Source organism: Aphis gossypii, chromosome 3 (genome assembly GCF_020184175.1).
Source record: "Aphis gossypii isolate Hap1 chromosome 3, ASM2018417v2, whole genome shotgun sequence".
In the NCBI taxonomy this organism is placed as follows: Eukaryota; Metazoa; Arthropoda; class Insecta; order Hemiptera; family Aphididae; genus Aphis; species Aphis gossypii.
In genome coordinates this window covers 36,521,956-36,542,917 of record NC_065532.1, presented here as the reverse complement: position 1 = coordinate 36,542,917, position 20,962 = coordinate 36,521,956, and the positions used below count along the sequence as shown (strand labels likewise).

The 20,962-nt window shown below is 28.6% G+C and overlaps 1 protein-coding gene across 6 annotated transcripts in view; it reads right to left on the bottom strand.

The window, feature by feature from the left end:
* The window catches only part of LOC114122149 (uncharacterized), a 35,653-nt gene that overhangs the window by 9,684 nt on the left and 5,007 nt on the right, over positions 1 to 20,962 (bottom strand). For 2 of the 6 annotated variants that reach the window (XM_027984723.2, XM_050204629.1), the window contains exons 1-4: positions 18,398 to 18,859; positions 15,954 to 16,378; positions 3,405 to 3,517; positions 3,215 to 3,329 (exon numbers count right to left, since the gene is read on the bottom strand). In XM_027984723.2, the coding sequence (XP_027840524.2) occupies positions 3,215 to 3,329; positions 3,405 to 3,517; positions 15,954 to 16,177 (452 nt within the window). In that variant the 5' untranslated portion in view covers positions 16,178 to 16,378; positions 18,398 to 18,859. Of the gene's footprint in view, positions 1 to 3,214; positions 3,330 to 3,404; positions 3,518 to 3,596; positions 3,619 to 3,650; positions 3,673 to 10,817; positions 10,978 to 15,953; positions 16,379 to 18,397; positions 18,860 to 20,962 lie in introns of those variants that run through there. The other 4 variants (XM_027984726.2, XM_050204632.1, XM_050204631.1 and 1 more) reach the window with 4 other exon arrangements.

Below are 20,962 nucleotides of genomic sequence, written 5' to 3'. Positions count from 1 at the left end.
AATTTGACAATTAACGTAGGTACGGTGTCTTCTCCATCCAAAATCGTAATATTCTCTAATTAAATTATTTAATAGTAACTATTGACAGGTGAGTACGGGCATTTCAATACTTATTGCCTTGGGGGTTCAAATTATTCTTACCACGTCCATGTATATATTATTAATAATAGTAATATGTTTACATCATGTGTTTATTATAAGAATTATATGGTATATATTATTAAGGATAAACAAATTGTCGAGAATAGAAAATGATGTAACCCTTTTAAGTACACGTGACACATCATAAATTAAAATAAATAATTATAATGATTTACTACATGATTTTTCGCTGTACGTAGTTAAATGTACACACAATATAATTTATAATAAAATATATTATTTTATATTATTATCTTAGATGTAGTGGAGTACATGTGATGGAAAATAACTATAGGTACTACACCACTACACCATCATTGAAGTTTCTTTGAAAAAATATATTTTAACAGATGAACAAATAGAGACAATTTTCTCGGTATTTTAAAAAATATGTATCATAATATATATATAGGTTCATTAAAATATTATAGAAATATTAGAAAAAATGTCAGTGTTATATATATATCAAAATATCATACAGCGATATTGTACTACTTTTCAAAATAATACACTGACAGATTAATTTATGGGAAATCGTCCAACTTTACAAAGGAATTATTTTGTGAGTATATCACCATTATAAATAAACATGAGTACTTCAAAGTATTAAAACGTACAACTAATAGTAAGCAAGCACAATAATAATTATTATTGTTTAGTAGAAAGTATTATTATTAAATTACTATTTTTAATTATATTAACATCTTTACGCTGGAGTCGTTATTAATTTTACACATAAAAAAAAAAAAAATTAATTAAAAAATAAAAATACAATCGAAAAGCGAAGATATTATGATGATTGATGAAGGATTTTTTTTTTATTTTATCGGTTTTACATTATAAATTAATTATTCAACATAGGTAACTCTATTAATAGAATGTATATGATCATGCGGAAATATAATGAGTAGTAAGGATAGTTTTTATTCAATGTTTTAATTGCATCATTAACATTAAGTATTATTTAATTACATGTAACGTTATATTATATCTTAGAGAATATATTTTATATCAAATAAGTTGATAATTTAACAAATAATTGTAACTAGATAATGGACATTAAATAAAGTATAAACAAACTTATCAACAACATGTATATTGTATATTGTATATCTACCAGACTCTTAATTAATTTTAAATAGGTATGCTGTAGGTACTATATAGTGATAAGTTATAATACTGTAGATTTAATTTTAATGTATAATACTAACATAATGCTAAAGTGCTAGACTCAGTGACTCACATAATGTTGTCTCCTTCTAACAAACGTACAATAATAATGGAAATTGTGCTTTCAGTAGAATTGATTTTGTGTTGTTAACTTTAATACTACAGTGAATTGATCTATAATCAAACTTAAAGGTATAAACATTATCTATTAGGTGTAGTCGAATTTTATGTTTTAATTTTTAAACAAGTTATAACTTATAAGCATTTTTATATTTTAGTATTATATATTGTACTTATTATTATATTCGATTTAAAATTAAACTATTGTAAAAAACCAACCAGAGATAACCGATACTGTTTGTATGTTTATACCTTTAAGTTTGATAAAAGGTTAATTTCCTCTTTTATTAAAGTTAACAATACAAAATCGGTTTTACTCAAAGCTTTTTTTTCGTGTTGTATGTTTATAAGGCGGAGACAAGGGACAACATACAAGACCGTAGTATCCTATATCTTTATAATCGTTTATAAATAAAAATTTAAGCAAAGGATAAATACTCACTAAAATAATCATCTTATTTAATAGATAAATAGCACAATAACAGTTCATTGAAATATACAATTTACTATTTAATGTAATAATGTATATAATACATAAATAAATATTTAATAGATTTTTAACTTAGACATAATAATTATTACCTATCCAATTGTATATCTTTACTATAAAATACGGGACATTTTTTTTTAAATTTATACATTAACTTTGGACAATTTTTTAAGTTTTTTATATTTTTTGAATGAGAGCATGCATGTTTAAATTATTTCATATTTCAAAAAAAAAAAAAAAAATAATTTTATAATAATTTTGATGCATAAAAATCGAAAATTCAATGAGTAGTTATAGGTATTTAGTATTACAAGCAAAGATAAAAAAAAATCTGCATTGAATATGAAATAAAAAATGATATGTAACGATAAAAAATAGTAAAACCTACTATTTTATCATAATAATGACTATAATATTTTTAATATTAATATATACTTATTGAGGCAATCAAAGTTTATTGATAAAATAATCACCCAGAATTACCCATTATAAATGTTCAAAATTACTTCCTAGTTTCTATTAGTATGTATTAAGAGAACGTTAAAATGGGATGTGTTGTTTCCGTCTTACGTACAAACGTGCATTTACATATGAATAGACAATTTTATACTCAAAATAATCTTTTTAGCTCAGGTATTTTTAATATTAAAAGTAAATATTGATCAGTCAATAAATTTAAAGGCAAGATTATAATTTAGAGCTCAATGTAATTTTTTTATATTTTAATTTTATAGCAAGTTATAAATAATAAGTATTTTAAAATCGTAATTTCTTTTTACGTGTAGTACGCGTATAGTATAATAAAAATCTGATAGGTTTATAAAGTACATGCGATTCTCAAGAAAAATATAAAATGTTATTTCATTCCCGTTTTTTATGATTGGTATTAGAATTTAAAGCACTTATCAATATTTTTTTTTCTTTCAACAAGATTTATTTAACACTAGGTATATTATTTTGGATAATTAATAAACATTAGTGTGACAATACATATAGTTAATCATAGATTAACTTATTTCACAGGGATTCAAATTAAACACATCGAACTGTGATAATATTGACTATGATTATCTTTATGTGAATTTGTATGTATAATTTTATCTCATACATATTTTTTTCTATTGTACACATGCAGCAAATATCTAAGATAGAAATAATATTGGATTTGGGTATAGGTACCAATACAATATTACGATATAAATTGATACAACTCAATAATAGCTACCCATAAAATAGAACATTAAGTCATAAACACTGTAATAAACCAAACTAAAATTTCTGTTTAATATTTACCCTCTATCCAGGCCATTTTTAAGTTTCTTAGCCAACAAGCAAAATTCACCAAATGTCATGTACACCGGCGAACTTCTATTAGCGCATTTCATTACGCACTGCATCATTTCAGCGACTGTAAAAACGGGTAAAACAAAATGTATTAAGAATTTTACACAAATAAGGTAAAGTGTAGTTGCAAAAGAATTACCTTGGGCTGAGGTCAGATATAATCCTAGGTCGTTGAACAGTGCTTGAACTCTGTGAGCCGGTGCGTTCGTGTTTTGGGAGCCCACACGTGAGTTCCATGCTGAGCACAATTCTCTACAAGAAAACACAAATATTTGTATAAATATCATATTATATAATTAGATAAAAACAAGAAAGACAAATACGAAATCACCATCGCGTTTGATTTTAATTATTTTTTTATTAATGAAATATGAATTAGTATTACGTTCAAGTACGCACTGCAGGAAGAAACCATGCTGATGCTACTAAATCGAGTAACGCGCGGAGGCAACAGCACTGTTTCGTAGATTGTGTACAATACATAGAAGTATTATATTGTACCTTCTATGATAGGATTATAAAATCATCACATTATAACAATGTGCAGATTAGATATGCACGTGTGTGGAAATGTTTATGCAATCTAATTAACAATATCAGTCAGTCGAATTACATACGTACTAATACAGTGTGTGTACACTGTATAGATACAGAATATAATCCAACTACATTAAAGTACACTCAATGTTAGGCAAAACATCTGTGACAACAGATAAGTTAATAACAATCATAATTTAATTAAAAAATTCCAATAAAAAGGCATTCATTGAATTTCCTAATATTTTATATGATAATTAGATGATACACATTAAAATAAATAAAATATTATTATGAAAAAATTACAGTCAGTTCGACAAAAGAATGTGACTATTCGAGCATAATAATATGATTGGAGTCAAGGAATGGTGATATATGAGTTGTTGTAGCATGGAATAACGCATTTTAGAGATGAACGGAGTTTAGTTAGTGAAATTAATTATGAGTAGAAGTTAGGAATCTACGATTTATTTTGTTTATCTTAATTTTTATTTAATTGTTAAGAAATTGATTTTAACTACTATTATATTTTATCTATACTTGGGTAGTTAGGTAGGGAAAAGTACAATAAATGTATATTGAATAAAATTTATAAATTTTAAATTATAGATGTTTTAGATGTTTATATCTATAGTATCTATACATAATTTATCCTCGATTAATCGTTGTTTTTACACAATAACGTATTTTTCATGGTCGAATTAAAACAATATGATTAGTATTATATAGTCTAGACTAAATATTACATAATACATAAATTTTATGCTCTTATAAAACCATTACTAAGGACTTCTGTTGCCTATTGTTATTAGTGTGATAATATACACATTTTAGTAATTCAAATAAACTTCTTGTTATAATTTCAATTTAAAAATACCAATATTTTTCAAACATAATTTGACTATAATTGAATATACTATAATAAAAAGTTTATATAATAAACTTAAGCACTTAACAGTAAAAAAAAGGCTGATTTTCATAAAAAAAAAGTTTGTATCACCACAAGAAATTTTCTAATTATATACAAATTGAAGAACACTATAAAACATGATCCCTAAATATATATTTAAAAATTCTAGAAATTAGAATTTAAATAAATGTATTATTAAACAAAAATGTTTCACCTAGTTATACGACCATAAAAAAGTTAAATTCATAATCAGTTTTAATACGACTATACGAGTGTATAGGTACCAGGTACATGATAACTTATTACAACTATTGTAAAATGAGAAGCGTGTAAAATAAGACTACCGGCTATTGTCATTTGTTTAAAACTTGTGCATAATACTATATACTATATAATAGTATTCATTTTAATCAAATAAATCTATTATCTATAGAATTATTATCTTAAGTATACTGTAGTTGCTGATACTTATAAATTATAATACAATAATATTATGTGCTTACATAATATGACTAATTTATTTAAAATTTTATAGTAGGAAATAAAAATTGAAATACAAAATTACCATTATTGTTAAGTCTTGTTCTATTTAACGAAAAAAAATATTAAAAATGTATGAAAAAATAATCATAATATTTGTGTATAAAACTGAAAATACAAACAACCTTTGTAAATATATATTAAAATAACAATAATATTAATAGGTATTAGGTATATACAAATACAAGACAATATGGAAATCGTTAAAAATATTTTAAATCATCAGTAAAATAAGATTAGATGTATGACGAAAGAATATTGCTCATGTCTTCATTTATTTGTTTATCTCATTTTAATAGATAAATTGATTATACTTATTCTGAGTTCTGATTTAATTTTGAGTGCATATTTTTATTTTTGTGTATAATTACATGCTTATACATACGTAAAACTTAGACAGTCACGCATCTAAGTATAGCTTTGAAAACAGGATATTTTTTTTAACCATAAATATATTTCACGTATGATTATTGTGCCAAAGTTGTTCCACTCTCATAAAGCATTCGCTTACTATATCAAAAATTTTAAATTAAAAAAAATAATAATAGACAGATGAAAACTTTTAGGAATTTATTAGTTTAGCAGAGCTGGTTTAAATAATTCATTTATTTTAGGTGTTCGTCTTAAAAGGTGTGTTATGATCATAGATACTTATTTTAGCATATCTTGTTTGACTACACAGAGTGGGCGCTTGGAAAAATGAATAAATGATTTAAGAGATAGAAAGACCAATATAATATATTTATTATTTATACACCAACAAAATAATAATTCAAATCAAATGAATGTAATTTAAAAATAAAATGTGATCAGTAAAATTGTGTTTTAACATTATCATCAATGGTAGATATTATAATGTAAGTAGTATATATATATATAAAATAAATGTAATAAATGTTATCAATTATCCTACTAATATATATTATAATACTGTTATATATTGTAGGCGCTAGGTATAATTTATAAAATGAATTAACCAAAAATATAATTATTATTATAATTACTTTCGAATCATATTTAGATAAGTTTAAAAATAATGACTAAACATCACAATTAGTAAAATTGTAGTTATTACTTACAAGCTATTAGTAAAAAATGTAATGGTTAGAATTATTTCTTCATTTTCGAACCATACCTACTAAAAATGTTATTGTTTGTTTATAAGTCCACAATAAATATCTATCATTTATGAATAGAGGTACACCAACACTTTTGAACAATTTATCTTTGGTTACTTTACAAAAAAAAAATGTAAGTTTTCGAATATGGCGGGGAGTTTGATTGATTATTCTCATAGTGGTGGTTGGAGATAGGTAGACGGGTCCCTTTAGCGCTAATATAATTTATTTATAAGTATTGTGAACCGGCACCAGATACTAAAAAAGCAAAAATTACTTTTATTAAAAAATTTTAATCGATATATTTTTAAATTATAACTTAGTCATAGACAGAAGTACAGAACATTCAAAAAATAATATAGTAGCCAAATTAAAAATACCAAATGCCTAAGTTTCTCTAAATTATCCCGTTTAAATGTCTACATTATATTTAATAAATACGAAAATGTAGAAATATATTGATACTATTGATTTATTAAAAAATTACAAACATTTTTACACTTGCCGAGATGCAAAAAACCATCACCATGACATAATTTCAAAAGGTCAACTACCGAATTCATGGCAACATACCAAAATTAAGGCATACCTAACAATAACATTAATATTGTCTTAATTATACAACTATAATAGGACTACTAAATACGTAATATTAAGAATAACGACACAATATAAATATTATAGTTTAAAAAATAAAATGATTTATTTAAAAATAATATTACAATTTTAATAGTTGTATTCATTATAAGCTTAATAATAATTGTGGTGTTAGTTGTTAATGTATGGATTAGGGTTCAACAGAAGTTGTTCTACATTATACTAATAAGACTATTATTACTTATTCTAATAAGACAATAAGGGTATACATTTTATTAAGAAAATGTCAGCACACTATTTATTCCTCAATACTCTGGCCCACTCACAACATAGCAACAATTTACATTCAACAAATTTGATTGTTACTACTCGTATTATTGATATTAGAGTTAGTTTTATTTTTTTAGTTCTACCCTTCGTAGTATTGTACTATTGTACATAGCAAAAGAGGAATATTTTAGACTTTCAGTGCGCAACAACGTCGCTAACCAAACACACGAAATTACTGACTTATTATATTTATAGGAATATTTAGTAGAACTAGTTCATAGTTTTTCTTTTGTGATAAGAAGTAAATTAGACTACATTTAATTGTAGTGGATGATGACATGAGCCAATAATTAACTCGGCATACCCAATTTTTTTCTTTGTACGAATTGTATACTTGGAGTGAATTATAAATTAATTTTTCTATTTATATGAAACTATCTACCTATATATTTTTAGTTTTGTACACATAAGTACTTCATAATACATATTACATAGAAACAGCAAAAAAACGGAATTTAAAAAAAATTTGTCAATAAAAACTAAAAATATTATATTTAAAATAAAAATTACTGACGCTTAAATTTTACTAAGAATGTAATAATAACAAAAATATTTTTTTTAAAACTATAATTATTTTAAGTATTTATTTTTAGAAATGTCGCGGCTCGTGAATTTAAAAAAAATATAATAATTTTATACATGCATAGATTTCCGAAAAATAACATTATTCATTAGTCAATGAAACAATGACCTCTTACGTCCGAGTGCGACGGACTGGATGGACAATGGATGAATGTTCCGCATTATAAGCGAAATCCAGCGAAGTAACGCCCATTGTTTCCGAGAAGGACAGGGCTATTGGCCAAGACATTAAAAATATTTTATAATAATATATTAAACTACATTTTGACAAAAAACTAAGACGAAAACACACTGCAGATGTATGGAAATTTGAATAACTCATGCCTCATATTTTAATTATAATACTTGGAGCGTGAAGGCCAGTGGGCAGTGTTATAATTATGTATTTCAAGTTTAAAAATCTTGTAGACATTTTGATGGTAAACAAAAAAATAACAATTTTATTTTCTTATGGTAAGTACATGGTAATCAAATACTTTTAATTTTTAGATTCTAAGCGGAGCGAGAAATGTATTGGTTTTACAATTATGCTTATTTCTTTTTTATTCTGTAAACACTTTTTCTCCCCCTAAACTTGCTCAAAAGTACAAATGTAGCATATTTTCTGAAAGGTTATATTCTTGAGCTGGTACTTTAATGAGGTAATTTTTGAATTTTTGAAACGGTACTCGAAATAAAAGCGGTTAAAGGAGAAAAAACGTACGATATCACGATTTTGTAATATTAAATAATTACGGACGACTAATTACGACTTTGTTTATCACCATAGAAACGAATAAAATTAAATAAAAAAGATCCTGTCGTCCGCTCAGGATCGTTTTTTATCGAATGCAATCATTGCATTCAAATCGAATACCTACAGTAAAATTACACTATCTTGTCCGAGCCCCAAGGACCGAAGGGACGATAGACAAATATCCACCACCGAAATGCGCTGACCTACTTTTTTTTATTATTAAAATTGTCAATTATAACTGTTCGAAATTTTACATACCCACGTACAAAAACTTGAGAAAATATTTTTAAGACAATTATATTTAATTTTTTTATTTTAAATCCATAACGTGTTATATATGTGTCAATAGCTCAAGGTCTAATGAATCAATTAAATATTAAATATTATGTTTTATCCGAAATTGTACCAGGTTAATGATAATTAAAAAATGGACAGTAAATGTATATATATATATATATAAATGATTTTTATATTAATCAGTTCGTGTTTAAAATATTTAATCCTTTTATTATATCTAATAATATTGTACATTATTTATTTGTATACTTTTTATAATATGATTCGCAACGTATACGTATATGTATACCCACTATACCCTTAAATGTGCGTCAATAAAAAATTATTATTATTATATTAATCATCATTCATCACAAACCCAGTCGCCTGAGATTCAACTACCCAACCTAACCCTATCCATTACTAACGCAAATATCAAAAAACTAATTTTAAGTTCTTAGAGGAATTTAAGTGACTAATTAATTTCTAATTCCTCTTTTGACTCAAGTCATTTCAAGTATATTAATAATGAAAAGTACATGTACTAAAAATAAATTTAAATCACAACATTTAACTAATGCTATTACATAGTCAATACTATAATGAATAGCTTCTTAGTCATGTAAACACATGTCCAAAATTCCTTCCTTATCACTTGCCAAACTCATAAGTTCATATATATTTACATATACATTTTTTAGTTGTATGCTAGCTTCTAGGTAATGTAGAAATTCACAGAATTCAATATGAAATGTAACGCCATAACAGACAATGATACGGAAATTATGTACACATCTAAATACCTACACTTCTTACAATGTTTTATAATGTCCAATTAAAAACTATAACCTATGTATTAAAATCTATGCCTCAGATCTATAAGATTGTAAATTTAACTAAACTTTTCAATTAAAGATTAATATTAGACCCATTCGTTACTAAAAATCAATGTTTCTGAAGTCTTAATAGGGATTAGTGATCACATATTTTATACAATAAATATAATAATTATCTTTATTTATCAGCCATAGTTTTTTTTATGCATTAATGTATGTAAATTTAGCACGATATCATGTTACCTTTAAAATAAAAATTGAAAGGATATTCAATCTAAATAAAATAATCCAAAATTTTAATGATTTAGGCGTAGTCAAACAATATTAATAATTACAGCTGTAAATATACGAATTGGAACACTCACAATATGTCAATATAACCGTCATATTAGAGTTATTATACACAGCAATATAGCGTACCTAATCAAAGCCAATATTAAAATGTCATAATAAATGTAAGCAATTTTGTTTTTGACATAAAATGAAAACTATTCATAAACTGATAAAAAAAATGACTAATAAGTTAAATGTATAAAAATTAGTAAAATCATTAGAAAAACACCTATATTTTTATATTATTAACATGTTAAATCATGTAGATTTTTTTTCAAGGATCTTCTGTCACACATAGCTATAAAATTGATATTTATTTATACAGTGAACATGACTTTGGCTAGTAAACTATTAATATTTTCTATAAGTTCATCGTGAACACTTTTAACAGTCTTCCAAAATTAATCTGGTATTTGGCAATTATATTGGACCTTGAATAAACCGACAAATAATACAACTCTTTTCATATAAAAACGTTTCATTAAATAACATTATAAACTATATGATAAAAACATTAGTTACAATAAAATCATATAAATTAATACAAACACAGTTTAAAACGATAATCAAAACAAAAACGGTCTTTCATATATTATATGTTATAATTTGCAGATTGTAAGCAGTTAAAAGAATACAAATAGATATTCCGTGTAGGAGGTGTACATATTATTATATTGTATTATTTTTTAATTTAAAATTAAAAAAATTGCTTATTATTTTTATTAGTTTATTACCTAATAATAAGCCATCTACTCACCTGTGCATTTAAAAATTATCGGAAACCAAGAGAAGACGAAATCACACACATTTATATAATATATATTAAATATTAAATAAATTTAAAGAATTTGTAAGAGTTTTCATAATATTACTATGTTATACAGCAAATCATATGTAAAACACATATACTTGCCGAAATAATTTTTATTTTTTGCTGTCGAAGAAAGAAAAAATGTTATAATAATAAACGAATCACATTGGTTATGTATACGTGAACATTTATTTTTAATTTACTTTTTACTATTGATATTTTAATTGGTTGTTATCGAACAATAAATTAACTATTATTATTGTTGTGTTCTTCAAGTTATCATCATTAAACACAATGATTTATAAATAATTACGAAAAACAAAAAAGTTAGTCACGTGACATGTGTTTAACATCAACTCTAGCCCATCAATATCGTAATGGTTACAAGAGATGGATACATATTATCGTGAATCGCAATACTAGCACATCGCGGTTGTAAACAGTCCGAATCACTGTAATAATATGCTGATTAAAATAGACTAGTTATACTGACTGATCTAGAGAATATGCAAGTAGAGAACCGGTTGTCTGGTAGTAGGGGGCAGTGAATACATAATTAAAATGTGTAAATATCAACAAAATAAGAAAATATAATATCTTTCATGCTAAAATATAATAATACACACAAGCGTGTGTGTACACGGCATTATAATATAATATCAAAAAGGAAACGACAACATCGCCGTAAAGTTATTTGGTCCAGGATCGCCTACGAATCGGCTTCGGTCGTGGGATTAGAGGGGCCAGACTGAGGAGTCACACGTATCAGGTGGTATTGTGGTAAGCAGAGATAAACGGCATATAATATGTAGTATGTACAGTCTGGTCCATTATTAAAAAATCGTTGAGCAACACCAATTTTCAATCAATTATAAAAAAAGAAATATTTTTTTACAATTGAAAAGTAGACATAGATCATAATACAACATAACTACACTTACATATTAATATATTATATTATTATTTATAATAACAAATATTAAAAAAAGGGTTTAGATACAAAAAGTAAAGAGTACCAAATATTAAAATAATAGTTTTTTATTTAAAATCAAATTAAGCTTAGGTAAGTGGTTAATGTCTTAATAAACGATTTAAAATAAAAACAACTAAAATTTTATTTGATATTAGTTTTTAGAAGTACCAATTTTACTGTTGAATATCAAATAAAAATGTTGTCATATAAATAAAAATTCAATATTATGGGTATTTCAAGCTGGATAAAAAGATATTTTTATAAATTACAAAAATCAGTTAAATATATCACTCTGTATATGTTTATTTTATTATTTATTCATGTATATAATACGTAGTACACACACACACACAAAATACTATGCCTACACACCTAGGACACGTGGGCAGAGACGCAGAGTATTTCTGGTAGGGCACGCACGCACCTTTGCGTGGGTTAGACCGAACGCCGTAGAATAAAACGAAGAGGAACCCACCTGATGATGATTATGATTTGTTTTTCTTGAACACGCCGATAGACACGTTGGAACCGAAGACGGCACCTTTGGTCTATATTATGTCTGTAGGCAGCGGTTGTTAAGATAGTAACCCACTCGTATTTTAATAATTTAGAAAATGGAAACCTCAATTTTACTCAAGCCGTCACTTAGTTAATCTCTCGTCTCGTATTGAATTTCATTCTACACAAATTATTAATTATCATATTGATATTGGAAAATGTAATTAGAGTAAACATATATCATAGAATATTGACTTGAAATATTACGGCTACATTATATACAAATTATATATATTATAAATTTTATACATTTGTAACAAATCTGTCTATAATCATCATGTTTTTCATGAACATTATTTTATGTAATAATATTATTTAAACATTTCTCTATACGATGTCTATAAGCTATATATGCACGAATTATTGATAATGACATAATGTACATGTTGATATTTGTTTAATGTTTTAGAAATTTATTTTAAACGCATAAATTTGATTAAGCGCGTTGTGACATCGTGGTATTTTTAATAATTATACTTGTCATATTCGTTCATTTGAAAAAACAAAAAGTAAATAATAAATATTATGAATGATGGACTTTGATGCAGATGTAGGCTACTCACTAGTACCTGCAGGATAGGCATTATGTTTACATCATGACATCATTGTTTTAAATACCGAGAGGTAAGCGTATGTTTTTATTGAAAGCTCAGATGTTTAATGTATTCAAAATGACGTCAGTCATGATGCATCAAGATGAGCTAATGCAATTACACACAGATATACATACTTATAACACACTGAATTATAGCGTTAATTAACCCTCTCTGAGGGTTCTCTAATTATTTTTATTTGACGGGAGTGAACGTTATGTATGATAAATTTAAAGTATAAAAATGAGTTACCTATTTAAAACATTTAAATAACATTTTTTACCGTTCCGAAGTCAATATTAAAAGTAACGAATTTCTTTCAGATAATTTCATTTTAGTTTTCAGGTGTGCAGAAGAGATAGGAGCGAAAAAATAGGTAACACTCTGTATACAGCGTTGTATTTTGGCCAGTCTGGCGAGTTTCAACCGCTCGAAACTTGCGTAAATGTGCTACAACTGATGTCAGAGCAAATTAAAAATAGGCATTTGTATGTGTGTGTTGTTTGCCTTGGAAAGCATCTGCTAGTTATTTCTTTTTTTTTTTTTTTTGAATGTTTCTTGACTGATACGGATGGCTGTTTGGTTCAAAATAATACAGCCAACGTGTCGATGTTCTGCGAGTGCGTAACTGACATTATAAAACTAATAAAAATAAGAACTCAGTGCACAATAAAAATAATAATGATCAATACCTCAATTGAAAAAAAATTCGTTTGAGTATAATAAAATGATATAATTGTTTTGCGGGTCATCTAGCTAATCGCTCTCCTGAACTATGCGCGCTTCACATATATATATGACGCGACATGGTAAATTAAAGTCATTAAAGTTATTGCATATTACATATAACTAGCGCCGTTAATTATGTTTAGTCAAGTATGCATTCATCATAGGTACCCACTATAATTATTTAAGTCAAATTAATATTAAGTTCTAAATATAGAAGCTAAATATTCGACTATTATTATTATTTTGTATGAATACAATTATTAAAGTTATTTTCTAATAAAAATTATAATATTTAATATCAAGCCAACAATCAAATAACATTTGTTCATTAAATTGTGAGAAAAACTCCAGAAGATTGTCGATTGTGTTACAGTAGTTGTTTAACAATTTACCTATAATCTATGTATTCTACTTTAAGACGAAATAAGCAGCCTATAATTTTACTAATCATCGCCTGTGTGTATTCATATAATGTTTTTTGTATTCTTTCATGCACATAATAAATAATAATTGTATTGAAATATCAAAGTCTAAATCTATAAACAGTCAAATACATAAGTCTTCAACCAGTAGCATCACGAGCTTATTTTTTTGGGGCAATTGCCCCAAACAATTTTAGGAGGGTGAGTAATTTTGTTAGATCTTAACAATATTTTTGTATTTAACTATCATTATAATGTATAAATACACCTATATAAATGTTATAAATATTATTATGTATTAATGTATTACTTTTCATATTTAATATATAGGTATATCGGCAGGGTTTTTATGGGTGTATGGGTAACTTCAATGTTTTGCGAAGAAAATGGTCGTGATGCCACTGTCTTCAACACATTATTTGATAATTGATTATTTATATTAAAGTGTGCGGCAATGGAGGAAACGTAAAAAAGAAAAATATTGGAAAATGTAAAAAAACTCGAATACCTATACTTTAAGAAAAATGTCCAAAGTATAATAAAACATAATTTTTATCAAACGAGGTCAATAATTAAGTCATTTAGGAAATGAATGATATCTGTAGTAGCACCATCAATCATAGTCGTCGGAGTGGAACATTTTTTTTTTTTTAATGCGCTATTTTACCAACAACACCATTTTCATAACTACGTGTAGTAAGATAGTTATGTTTGGAATTAGGTATTGTTTCAGAAAGATTTTAGTTGTTAAATATTTTAACTGTATCAATTGCTATCACAATCCCTCGTAAATTCGTGAAGTTTTGTCCAATTAATCCGGATTTCCGCGGCAAAAAGGTATTCAGCTCTTGTAAGCTTACTATCGCACTGTGCAAATAGTGAGACTTAACAGAGATAGTCGGTACATCGTAAACGCGGTCCGCCAAGTGTCAATTCGTAGGCAATTATTAGGCAAGAGTCAAAAGTATTACCGCGCGGCTCGGTTACAATTACGAATAGCGACAGTTTTAGGTTACTGTAATTCCAGTCTAGCAATGTCGAACCTTATCAGGCGTTAATTCCCCCCCCCCGTAAACATTAGGGTTTAGTTTCTAGTTAGTCAGGTAATAATTATTAGCGTTGTTTAATAAATCATAAGTAGATACTTGTAGTGCATTATTAGTAGGTAGTAAGTACTAAATGGTTTAAAATCTAAATGGTTATATTCTTATCACAACTTACGTTCCTTTAAAGGAACGATAATACGATATTATACCAATACTTATAATATCAGTATGATTGATATATATATTAGATACAATGCTTATTCCCATACGAAATTATCATTGAAAGATTAAATTAGCTATTAGATTAAATTTAGAAAAAGAAATACAATATATTATACGACATTGTATACCCATGAAACCATGTTATTTCTCTTATATTTTATATAGGTAGACAAATCGCAGAGAGATCAATAATTATTAATTGAGACAGTACTACAAATGTAGAAAACAATGTACCTAATGGAAATTAGAAGTTTGACTTTTATCCGAAGAACTTAGTAATACTTAAATAATATGGTAAAATTTAATCAAATAGTCAAGCTGGTATAGGTTATTATTAGGTACTTCCTAAAATAATACTAATTTACTTATCTTTTAGTACCTATGTCTAATTTAAGTGAAAATCCCGTTTTGTTCGGCAAAACATTTTTAACCTCAGAGTTAATCCATTTTGCCAAAAACGGGCCATCGCAAGTCGCAACCATTGTAGACTAGGTTTCGTAAAACATTTATCGGTCGATTTTCGAGTGTAAAAAGTGTACCTGTAAACTCTTGACGATCTCTTGGCGGTGACTGAATGTTGCCGGGACGGCTGCCACGCGCCGGCGGTCACCATCATCACGTCCCTTTCGGTCACAGCCGAGCAACTCCTCCTGGCCGGTTGCACCGCGCGCCACCTCACGCCAGGCTGTTGTAGCAGCACGGCCGTCGTCGACCTCCGCCGCCGCTGGTGTTGCTTTTGCAATTGGTGGTCGTCGCTGTCCATAGAACGTTTGGGCCGCGATCACTGCAGGCGCGTCTCACTGCGAACCATCGTCGTAGTGGACGCAACGGCCGTAGAACCAGCAACAATAACTACGACAAAGCTGTCGTCACCGCCTCCGCTGAACGGGCTCGATTCGAACGGCCGATAAAAGCCGCCACCGCGGTCACAACTGCCGCCGCGATTACCGTCCAAGCGGTCACGCTGAAACGTCGTCGGTATAAGATACCCGGGTATAATAAATGCGGTAGACGAAATACGCGCGTTCCTGGTATTGTGGTCTGTTTTTTTTTCTATTTCGATCGCGACGGCGGCGTTAAGACAAAACGTTTGTTGCGGTCACCGGTAACCGATTACCATCATAATTTTATAATGGACATTATAAATAATTTCTCGAACGATTTTATTGTTACAGTAATTATTTAATTTTTATAATACATTTGACCTTATGCGATAGTTATGTCGTGATGTCCGTTGACAGCGTTAATTCGAATTGCCGCGCTACACGATGCGATAGACCTAACCTCGTGAACGTTTGCGTCAGTACTCCGAGGTCCGTACAAGCATACGGTGCGGCATACCGTTTATTATTCTGTTTCTTATTATGAATGTTATTACTTATACGAGCGCAGTCAGTGACAGGCTGTGTACTGGCTGTAAGTATCGGATGGTGGTGGTGGAAAACGTTATAGTAGAGCTGCAGCAGGTGGTGGTGGTGGTGATGTTCGAGTGAGGAAACCCGCTACGATAATAATAAAATCGCGATAAAGATGATACAAACAACTCGATTGAGAACTCCACGAGAACGCCACTTTTTGCCTTTGCGCCGGAATCAGCCCGAAACAATAACGACTATCGAAGTATTTGGGTAAACCTGTCCTTAAAATAATAATTGATAAAAGCGAATGAGACGATACTGTAGGCTTCATAATAAATTAATAACGATAAATCCAATGTCCTCGTTCAAAAACCCAACAAATGGGCCGTATTAGTTTGGAATATGAAATATTGTGGTTGATACCAAAACGTTTTTGAGTAAATACCTGATACGTTTTAAAACGTATATTGACTATTGAATGGCAACATATCGAATATTAATTTTTATTGAATATCATTACGTTTTCTATTGGTATGTGTTTATCTAACCAATAAACTATAATATGCGACATTTTAACATTTATCGTGACCCCGCGTCCCCACTGAATGTTAAGCCGGATTCCGATTTTAAAAATTAACATTTAACAGCAATAACTATAACTATAGTTAGGTATTAATTCTGAGTTTTTGTTTTAATTAAAATTTAATAAATTTATATATGTATACTCGTATCGTATAATATCGTTTTTCTCATATGCTTTTATATTCTTATACTTCTGTTATACTTTTAATTTCTGTTATGAAAACCGTACATAACATTAAATTTCATCAAAATGGATTGTAAATTACTTAATAACATTACTCATCACGGCGGATGAACATAAAAACGATATCCCAAAATATTCGTTCTACAAATTCTTTAATATAAGAGATTTTACACTGTTTTTATTAGTAACACTCGTTGAATCTACACTTATACGTAATTGTTAGTAAGATTTCGATTTTCGTTTTATAAATGGACAATTGTTTGTTCGAAATTTAAACGCAGTAATAGACAACGGGACATCTCCCTCTTGAGAGCTTTTTATTACACCATAATGTATAACTATACCAACACCATGACTTTCCTTTAAGGCTCATTATACATTAATGTATCCGAGATAAAAATTCAAAACTTTCTTCAAATAGGAAATTTATTGTTATATTTGGTACAAAAATTAAACGCCAATATAAATGTAAATTTATTTAAAAACATTTAAAAAATCCCCCTGCCCCACCACCACGGTAATTATATTCAAAACGAAAATATACGCCAGTAGAGAAGGTACCTATCCGTCGAAGAACTATGAGGGCAATTATTGTTAGCGATGTTTCAGTCGACGTTACCGGCATAATAATTTACATATTTTACGTTTTATTGTTTACAGATTTATAAGGGGGTCAGGTCACATGTCGTGACGTGTTTCGAAGAAGCACACGGCGGCGTCACACGTGTGCACGATTAATATGATTAATATTACTACAATTTGCGGCGGAGTCTAAACAAAATGCGCATTTGGTAATAGTACGACGGAGGATTAAAAATAAATCACACCAGGAACGATAACGTTGTTATATGTTACTCACCTCGAGTAGTGCAGCCATTAATGAACGTATTTATAGGTACTTATACAAATATCAAACAATATGGAAGAGACGTCGAGTTCAATCGTTTTGTCTCCGAGAGTGGGATTGCGCAATAAGTACGCTGTTATCTCACTAGTCACCACGCGCCGCCACCGAGTCGACGACGGCGATCAAAATATTATAATTTACGACAATAACAACAACAACAACAACACCGTTGCTACTGAAGTGTTCCGGCAATGTGTCAATAATACCTAATAGGTAATATCGTGAAATATTTGGTCGTCTCAATAAATTGTTTGTCTTCAAGCGATATTACAATATTATATCATATCATATTATTATTATATTTTATGTTATGTAGTATAAAACGGCGACAACGATTTTATATTATTATGTTATTCTGTTCGCGATTAGGTATACTCGCCCGTCGCGTGTACCATACCGCTCAACCGCGACAACAACAACAACTGAACAACGGCTGGTTACTTACTGCTATTACGTACGGTAACTGGTAACGTTGTTAAAAAGGTGCGGCGCACCGACGCGACTACTGGCGGTGGCGGACGACTGTTGTGCAACGTGCGAGGGCGAGTGGCGGTCGCGTTAATCTTTTTAGCTCCGGGCACGCGCAAGCGCATCCAGCATCGCCACGATTGTGCAACGTTTTTATTATTATCATATTATTCTTCTCCCGGCGGCTGTCGTCGGGTTCTCAAAATACTCGCCGCCGCCGCCGCCGCGTAGGCGAATAAGTATCTGCGACATAGCGCATAGACAAATAAACTTAGTTTATACCAACTGCTATAAATTATAGGTCTGTGTTTTTCATGGGTTCTTTCGATTTTCCCGCCATAGGTCTCATGACGCCCCTAGTTCGTATTTGAGAGCGGCGACCAGATGTTGGGCGACGGCGGAAATAAACCATGACCGCAGAAACCGGACATCCGCCGACGTTGATATTACAGTTGAATATTGACTATGTATCATGACGTGAATTATGTTATGCATGAACAGAAAAAAGTACGTGTTCAATACTTCAATGCACTAATATTACAAACACCCGTGTATGTGGTGTGAGTGGAATTGAAAATTTAAGACCAAAGCGCATTTTGTTGATATAGTGCCTTAGTCAATTATCATAGACTAACATTCAAACGTGCTAAAATAATCAATGAAGCGAGTTTACAACACACCGTTCTTCGATTTGGTAGGTTAACAATTATTATCAATTAATAATTATTTCAATAACCGTTATTAACAGCAACTAGTAAATAAATTAATATTATAGTTTAATAAAATAGTATCGTGTTTATTTAATAGTAAACATGAGATTAGCCTAGAAGAACATTATCCAGCAGCGTCTTTCCAGTCATTTAGCAACTAGACAACTCGGAAGACATTAAAGTAATAGACAATTTAAACATCTGAAACCGGGCGTAGACCATTTGGGCGAATCGACCCAAAATATAGTCTGTTTGGGCGAATAGATATATACCGTTTGGGCGAGAATTATTCAATTAAAAATACAGTTTGAACTTAATGAAAATGCTTATAATACACACTCAACAATTAATTAAACAAAATCATATAAAATATGTGTAATTTACAGTCAAAAATCATATAAAATATGAGTAATTTACAGTCAAAATTCATATAAAATATGAATAATTAATAATAATAAGTCAACAATCATATAAAATATAAATAATTAGTCAAAAATCATATTACATATAAATAATTAATAATAAGTCAACAATTATAAATAAAATTACGTATAATATAATTATAGTACTGCAGTCTGCAGTTTAGAATAATTTATAATTGATAATAGTGATTAATAACGATTAGCAATAATATCATCAGTATCTGTCACCTGGTTTTACCTCGCACAGGTAAAAATAATTTCACTCGCCCAAGCGGTACAAATGATAGTCGCCCAAACAGACTATTATTTTTTTGGTAAAAATTATTACTTTCGCCCAAACGACCACCACCCCTGAAACCATACGACTTAATTTTATGAAACATAAAACTTTATAATATCATCATTATCTCAAACATTAAATATTTATATAATAATATATAAATCTAACAAACATAATCTATAATCATATTATATCTTTCAATTGATAATAGAATATGTTGTTTACTTAGTATTTCTTGTTAACTACATTTCTTTGTGTTTAATATTGATTGTTTTGATACTATGCTCTTGTGGCCTTATTAATTATGCTCTAGTTTTTAGACTATGTATCGAAGAAATGCACGATATATTATATTACTCGTATTAAGCTTTTTGATAAAAATGACCATTGGAAATAAAGAAACAGCTCGTTTTTAAATTATAAAAATACAATATGTAAAATATACAATCCGATCGCACGACAATATGCTAGTATTGATTATCTATTCATTAAATTGTAAGTATTACACTTAGAAGTTGGCAGTGTAACGAAACTATGAGGAGATAAATATTTAACGATGACACGACAGATATCTTTCGTGCCTGTTATGGCATTGTCCTTTTTCGACTTGCGTGCTCTTATTTCGCGAGTCTTTCTG